This window comes from Elephantulus edwardii, unplaced genomic scaffold, assembly GCF_000299155.1.
Source record: "Elephantulus edwardii isolate Elephantulus edwardi_28Jun2011 unplaced genomic scaffold, EleEdw1.0 scaffold00505, whole genome shotgun sequence".
Lineage (NCBI taxonomy): Eukaryota > Metazoa > Chordata > Mammalia > Macroscelidea > Macroscelididae > Elephantulus > Elephantulus edwardii.
Window position 1 is genome coordinate 533,378 of NW_006400255.1, and position 8,544 is coordinate 541,921.

Genomic DNA, 8,544 nt, shown 5'->3' on the forward strand with positions numbered 1-8,544 from the left:
AAGCGTGGAAGGAGTGGTGTCCACTTCCATAATAGCTTGCCTCCAGAAACCCTATGAACTTGGAGGAAGGATGAAAGGCACCCAAGCGTCAAGGACTCTCCTTCTTAGGGTCGCTATGAGTCGCCTGCGACTTGACGGCACTTAACAACAACAACAACAACAACAACAACAACATCCAAATACAGATCTTTTTCCAACATTTGCCTAGTAACTGTTTTCCAAAGTCTTGGTATAGACCAGTGGATCTTTTAGATATTTATTTATCTGTTTGTTGGAACACACCATTATTGCTATTCCATCAATTACTGTAGCTTTGTTTTACAATAATGCCTTCAACGCTGCTTAGACTCCTTTCGTGAGTACTATTGGCTCTTGATCATATGCTACTTACTGAAATGGTTATGTCAATCAATTCTTTTTTTGGCACAGTGTGTATTTCTTCCTTCCTCTTTTGATGCCTTCTTAATATTTTGCCTATGAAATCCTTAAAAATTGGTACTTAACGCTTGAATTTGATCATTAGTTCTTTCACCTTAAGAAATGTCAAGTGAGTTCTTCAGTCTTGGAGTTCTTCAATCTTGGGTTTCTAACTCCAAATCTTCATATATTTCACAATAATGGTTTGCTTATTGCCCCAGGCAGCACTCTGAAATTTTCTGCTCAGGTTTTTAATTTATTGCAGACTACCTTCCCAACTGATGATCCTTTTTCACCCTAGTAAGAATGACAGAATAAAGACCAAAACTGTCATGTGTAAAACATTTATTTAAAAATAAAGTATCTTGCAAAAGATGTAACAGAACCTCAGTCAAGACGGATCATATCTTTTGGTATATCTTTTGAGAAAAATTTTAAATGAGTGGCATAGTCCAATACTACTAACCCAAAGACCATGCTTCTCTGATAGTTTGAATCCATAAGCAGCTTTAAGAGAAAGATGGGAAACCTCTCATGAATTTTACAACCTCTGAAACCCACTGGAGGATCAGCTATGAGTCAGTCAACCCATGGCAATTAGAGAGTAATACTATCTGCTGTAAGAGGAAGAATGTATTTTTGGACATGTAGGTTGGCAAGGCTATTCCTAAGAAAGGGGCATCATGTGTTGAAAGATAAAGGGTCAATGAAGGAGTAGAAGATCACAATATGATGGATTGACAAGGTGACTTCAGCAATGGGCTCTGATATGCCGGAGATGATAAGAATGGTATGGAAAGAGTACGGTTCAGATCAACTGTTTTTAGGGTCACTAGGAGTGATATTCATAGCATTTTTCAAGCTGAAAATACTGAAAAACAAATATAAGACCTGTGTTGCAATATTAGAAGAGGCTATAGACAATATATTGAATGACCCAGAAAGGATCAAAAGAAGATGGAGGAAATACACAGAATCATTGTACCAGAAAGAATTGACTGACAATTAAAAATTTCGGGAAGTACCATATGAACAGGTGCCAATGTTATTGAAGGAGGAAGTTGAAGCTTCATTGAAGGCACTGGCAAAAAATAAGGCCCCAGGAATTGATAGGATACCAATTGGCTTGTTTCAATTAACAGATGTAGCCTTGGATGCACTGTCTAGCCAACAGATTGAAAGAGGTCCATATTTGTTCCCATTCCCAAGAAAGATGATCCAACTGAATGCGGAAACTATCAAACAATATCATTAGTATCACATGCAAGCAAAATACTGATGAAGATCATTCAAAAATGGCTAGAACAATATGTAGATAGGGAATTGCCAGAAATGCCAGTAGGATTTAGAAGAGGTCATGGCACCAGGAATATATCACTGCTGATGTCAGATGGATCCTGGCTGAAAGTAAGGAATACCAGAAGAATGTCTACTTGTGCTTTATCAGTTATGCAACAGCATTTGTGTAGATCATGACAAGTCAAGTTGTGGCTGACATTGAGAAGAATGAGGATTCCAGAGACCTTAATTGTGCTCATGTAGAGCCTATACATGGACCAGGAGGCTGTGTGTCAACAGAGCAGGGTAACACTGCATGGTTTAAAGCTGAAAAGGTAGTGTGTCAGGATTATTTTCTCTATGCCTATTGTATACCTATTCAATCTGTATGCTGAGCAAATTATCTAAGAAACTGGACTCTGTGAAGAAAAGTGTGGCATCAGGATTGGAGGGAGACTCATCAATAACTTGCATTATGCGGGTGACACAACGTTGCTTGCTGAAAGTGAGGACGACTTGAAGCACTTGTTGTAGAAGATCAAGGAATGCAGCTTTCAGTATGGATTGCATCTCAATGTCAAGAAAACAAAGTTTCTTACACTGGACCAATAGGTGGCAGCATGATAGATGGGGAGGAGATTGAAACCATCAACAACTTCATCTTTCTTGGACCCACAATTAAGTACCCTCAATACCAGCAGTCAGGAAATAAGGAGACACATGCACTGGGGGAAATCTGCAGTTAAGGACCTCTCCAAATTATTGAGGAGTAATGATGTTAGAGGACTAAAGTGCATCTTATTCAGGCCATAGTCTTTATTCATGAGCTTGACAATGAATAAGAATGACAGAAAAAGAATTGATGCATTTTAGCTATGTTGTTGGAGAAGAGCGCTGAACATCCCATGGGTGGCCAAGAGAACAAACAGGTATGTCTTGGAGAGGGTGCAGCCAGAGTGTTCTTTGGAGGCAAGAATAATGAGTCCTCATCTCACATACTTTGGGCATGTTTCCAGAAAGGCCTATTCCATGGAGAAGAAAATGATGCTGGGTACAGTGGAGGATCTGCAAAGGAGAGGAAGACATACAACTAGGTGGATTGACATGCTGATGGCTGCAATGGGCTCTTATTTGTTAGGAAATATGAGGATGGCACAGGATAGAACAGGGTTCAGATCTTTTGTTCATGGGGTCATTATGAGTTGTACTCAACTTGATGGCACCTAACAACAACATGAATCATACTTGATGGCACCTAATAACAACAACAATGAAGAAATGGGGGAGAGCAATTCTTTGGCAAGAAAGAAGCTGTGCTAATCAGGTGTGCACAGAAGATTTTCAGCGCAAAAGTTTCTAGGATACCAGGTATCACTTGTTATGTCAAGTTCACCTTTAAATTGTCTCTGGTGACAAGTATTTCAAGTTATCTCTTCATGGTTTTCCCTATTCCACTGCACCCAGTCTGTCTCAGCCTCCTTGTCTCTTCCATTTGCTTTCACTTCTCTGAATTCTAGAGCATTCCATTTTGGTCTAACCTTTCCTGTTTTTCCAACAACTTTTGTTTCCTTCCTATAGGATATCTTTCATCCCACAATCCATCTGGACTTTGGTTGTGAATATTAATATTTAGGAGCCGAGAACTTAACAACAGATCTATTTCTCTTTTGAAAGATCATTGCTTTTTTACTCCTTCTGGTGGAAAAGAAAAATTCTTCTAAAGATTATTAATCTATGTTCTTTCTAGTTCAAATACATCCTTTAAAAGTTTTGCTTGGCTTCTTTGAATGTTCTCTTTTCCCTTTTACTTTACTAATCAAGATTTCATGTAATCTGACATATTTCTATTCTGTCTTTCTACAGGTGGAATGTCACCCTTATCTCAACCAGAGCAAACTGCTGGAATTCTGCAAGTCTAACGACATAGTGATGGTTGCCTATAGTGCCCTGGGATCCCAACAATTCGAAGGATGGTAATTAATAGTACAGTATTTACCTAAAGCATGATTACTGGGGAGGGGGAACCAACCCATTTTAGATCTTCCACACTTTATTTCCTGGTGTTAACTTTCAATTCCTTGAGTAAATTGGAAAAATAAATTGTGGAACTGCTTTTTTACCATTCCATTACCCAGTTTGTTGTGTTTACATTGTGTCAGTCTCAAGGGATTTCTGAGAATAAAAACAAAGCTAAGGACAAGAATAGAGACTTATTATCCAATCAACGATTCATATATCAGGAAGTTTCTGGCCCAAACAGTGCTTTGAGATTAAGCAGCAGCACTGAGATAACAGAGTCAGACAGGAACAAAGAGAATCCTAAAAGCTGAGCTCAGATTCAGCCAATCTCTCAGAGATTCATGAAAACATTCTTTGACAGATTTTTCTTCTCCAAAACTTCCACTTATTTAAGAAAATAAATGCTGCCATTTTTCAGAGAGAAAGGGGGACTGGTGTCTGCAGATCAGATGCAGATAGCTGAACTAGGACTAATTTGTCTGGGAAGTAGTGATGGCTTGTTCTCTGCAATCTTGGTTACTGCTAACTCAAAGGCAGCCTCTCTGAAGGTTCTCATCCACCAGTGGCTCTGAGGCAGAAAGATGGGTAATCTCCTGTACTATTTACAGCCTCAGAAAACCCTGAAGGTTCAACTTTGATTTGGTTCCAACATGACAGCAATCAGTAAAAGAGTGAAAACTCAGAATTTATGCATTTCCTTTGAGGGCATAGAGGAATTGAGAGGTGAAGGACCAGAAGGGACCAGAGCTCCTCATTCTCTTAGATAATCCAATTGTTTATTTTCTGGTTAAAAAAAATAGCCTTGATTACTCTTTACTACCAGTTTCACCCAAACTGGTATCATTGCTCCTCAATAATTTGGAGAGATCCCAACTACAGACTTTCCAAGTGCAATACATCTCCCAACCAAGTGTCTTGATCATGTAACAATCACTTCATCAAGTAAAATGAAGTCATTGACAATTCCACTTTTCTCCATCTATCATGATGTTGTCCATCTGTCTAGTGGCTAGGATTTTTATTTTCTTGACATTGAGATAAAATCCATATTGAAGCCTGCAGTCTTTGATCTTCTGCAGCAAGTGCCTCAAGTTTTAGCTACAAGAGGCTATTTATTGGATAAGAACATTATACTTGGGAAGGTAGAGAAATAGTTAAGGAGAGAAGGCTTCTCAACCAGGTGGACTGATATAATAACTGCAACAATGAGCTTGAGTGTGTTGGAGATTGTGAGGACGATACAGAATAGAACAGGATTCAGATCTGCTGTTCACAGGGATGCTATAAGCGGTACATGACGTGAGGGCACCTAACAACCATTAGTTCCCCTAGGGGCACAAAATGTTAGTTTACACCTAAATTTGAAACAACTAGTTAACTAATTCTAAAGGTTAACCTATTAATGACCTGAAAACAAGTAATGTGAAACACAACATTCTGTCATAGTCTCTGGCCTCAGCATATGCATCTCTAATCTTCAGTTTCCACATCAATATGTAATAAAAACTTGTTGGTGCTATGTACCTTTGAGGTAGAACTAACTCATCTCTGACCCTTCAGTGGATTAATACAAGATAAAAACTGAGACAAAAGACATTATTTTGATGCTTTTAAACTAATTAACATCTTTCAAATAATCTCTTCCATAAATTTCAGTTCTCTTCTGTCTAAAGTCAAGACAATAATAAATAACTTCCAGGATTGTAAAGAGCTCTGGTGGTAGAATCCAGAGCAAGTTGAGTGGCTAACCCAAAGTCTGCTTCTCTGGTTTAAATCCGCCAGTAGTTATGAAGGGAAAAGTTCACAAAACTGTGACACTGGGAAATAAAGGGGGAAATCCAAGGTCATAGGTTAAGGCTACTATTTTCAAACACAACCTATTGCCTTTCAGTTGATTCCAACCCATAAGGAGTGCCATCTGCACTGCCAACAAAAGGCAAGTATTTAAAATCCACCAGCTGAACTCCAGGAGAAGGATGGATAATCTCCTCCTTTGTGATTAGCAACCTCTGAAAACCTGCTGCTAGAGAATCAGCTATAAGTTGGTTCCAACTGAATAGCAGTGAGAGACAAGAGAACTCTTCAAGACAGAATGTGTCTACCTCATAGAGTTTCTAAGTATGTATATCTTAATGGAAGGAAAGTACATCCTTCTTCCACAGAGGGTGATAGTGGGTCTGCAGCCAAGAGTTTTAATCATTGTGCTTCCACTTTCCCTTCTTCAAAATTTAAGACAATATCAAAACAAAATTGTTCTCTCTGAAATAAGAATTCTGGACCCCACAAGTCCTCTTAAGGAAGTCCTATAACTGTCAATTCTAACAATGGTTCAGATAATAATGACCTAGGGACAACTGGGGAATTAGTATCGAAGGGATCAATCTTAGCTTTATAAACCTCCTGACAAATTAAAAACTCATCACTTCTGCATTTCCTTCCAGGCATAAAAAGAACTCTCCTCCTCTTTTGGATGATCCAGTTCTCAATGCTCTGGCAGAAAAATACAAGCGAACCCCAGCTCTGATTGCCCTTTGTTACCAGATACAGCGTGGTGTTGTGGTCCTGGCCAAAAGTTACAATGAGAAGAGGATTAAAGAGAATATACAGGTGGTGAACAGGGTTGTGAGCACAAGGTTGTTGAAGTATTACCCTACATAGGCTTCTTTGGAAAGCTCAGGACATCTTGAGGCATGTTCGAAAATTTTGGGTATGTTGTCAGGGTGGGCTAGTCAACATTATGCTTGGAAAGAAGGTGAACCAAGAAAGTAATGGATTGACACAGGGAATATATCAATTAAACACAGTTTAAGGACAGCAAAGATTGTGAGAAAGGTCAAGGTTTATGTACAGGGGCTCACTATAAGTTATAGTCAACAACACCTAACAACATTTGAGGAATAATTTTTCTGGTAATATAGCTTTTGCTTGCCATTTCTTTCTTTCAGTTTTTTTTTATATATGCTGAGAAATTAGAGCTTAGTATTTTTGATTCTCTTTTGCTGGTAACTCTTCATTCTCCCAAATTGCTTTCAATATCTTTGTTTTTATTTCAGAAGTTTGTTTATTATTTGTTGTGGTTTTTCTTTTGGGGATCTATCATATTCGGGGTTAATGCATATTTTTTCCATAATATTTCAGAAGTCTTCTTCCAAAAAATAGTCAATTATTTTTTTCCTTTGCTTTGTCTCTCCCCTTATTTTCTATGAGATCAAGCTAGTTGATGACATTCTTGAGATCTCCTGCATCTTTACTGAGTTTCCTTCTAGTTGTCTATCCTTCGTTGCTTATTCTGTTTTCAAATCTGTTTATGTTTATGGTTTGTTTTTGTTGTTTCATGGAGCACATATTTATTATGATTATGTTCTTTTGCTGGATTGACTCTTTAATCATTAAATAAAGCCCTTCATTGTTCTTCTTTGGAGCATATTTTATCAGAAATTTAGATTGCCACTTCTGCCTTTTATTATCGCCATTAGCTTAATATGTTTCCATCATTTAATTTTTAATTTATTATCATCTTTATGTCTAAGATAAATCTCTTGTGGGGCCTGTTGCTTATTTATCTGTATCTTTATTGGATCATTTAATCTGTTTACATTCAGTGTAAGTAATTATTTCTAAGACTCTACTATTGTTATTCTATTGTGTTTTTCAGATGTGGTGTTAATGATTTCTACTCTTTTGTCCTTCCAATGTATTTCTGCAATTTCAGTCTTAATATCCTGAATTTCACTATGATATTTTCTATTGTTTCTGATATTACATTTACTCTCTTTGGTCTTGCATAGCTTTTCTTCTTGAATGTTTAAATTCTTCTATGTTTTCTGTGGTTTTATCAATCAATATAAGACACTTCAATTTCTTCTGAATTCCTTATTAGAAACTTCCAATAGGTTGCCAGAGACTCATGTCCCAAAGCTGTATGTTATCAAAGTGCCATGGATCTCTTCCAGTTGATTAGCTAGGTAGCTGTATTAAAAATTTCTTAGTAAGTCCAGGACTGCTTTCCTGCAAACACTACCAGACTACAGTCCATCCATCTGGAGGCCCCAACCCTACCACCTGGAGGCCTCAAACTGCTACCTGGACACCCTAAACCTGCCACCTGAAGGACCCAGCCCCGCCACCTAAAGGATGATCCACTCCTGTCCCTCTGAACTGCACCAAGCACACCAATATCACAGGTGAAACCATTTCCTCACCCTCCCAGAGCTTGAGCTACATTGCTGCAGAACCTTTGGAATTACCTAGTTGCAGCTGTTACCTGACAGAGAAAGCTACTAATTCACAGGTCATCTCACTCCCCAACTGAAGCAAGTCTTCCTTTGAGTCAAAAGATCAGAGAGAAACTCAGGCAGGGTAGCTGCCCCACACTCCTCAAGACAAATGACTTTCCGAGTCAACGCTATCAGAATAAGAGTCTCCAAAGGCCTCAAAGATAGAAAAACTACCAGAGCAATGACATAGAAGAAGCAGACTACCTCACATCCCACATAAACCCCAAACAAGATGTCACCCCCGCAAAGTGATACAGCATCAATGGATTTCCTGAAGACAGAAAGTCTAATTGAGCTTTATTAGCAGAAACCAAAAGAACAATGATTGAATATTTTCAACGTGTGAAAAACAAACTTAAAGAATTTCAGGACTCTGGCAAGAAAAAACAAGAGAAACTTAAACACACACACACACACACACACACACACACACACACACACCAAAAACAACCCAAGACAAAGCAGATAAACAAATGCGGCAGTAAGGCTTTTGAAGAAAGAAAGAGAGAGAGAAGGAGAGAAAGAGAAAGAAAGAAAGAGAGAGAGAGAGAGA

At 38.3% G+C, this 8,544-nt stretch overlaps 1 protein-coding gene across 1 annotated transcript in view; it reads left to right on the top strand.

The window, feature by feature from the left end:
- The window catches only part of AKR1C4 (aldo-keto reductase family 1, member C4), a 65,662-nt gene that overhangs the window by 44,700 nt on the left and 12,418 nt on the right, over window positions 1–8,544 (top strand). The window contains exons 6-7 of the mRNA XM_006903072.1: window positions 3,559–3,668; window positions 6,156–6,321. Coding sequence (XP_006903134.1) covers window positions 3,559–3,668; window positions 6,156–6,321 — 276 coding nt within the window. The remainder of the gene's footprint in view (window positions 1–3,558; window positions 3,669–6,155; window positions 6,322–8,544) is intronic.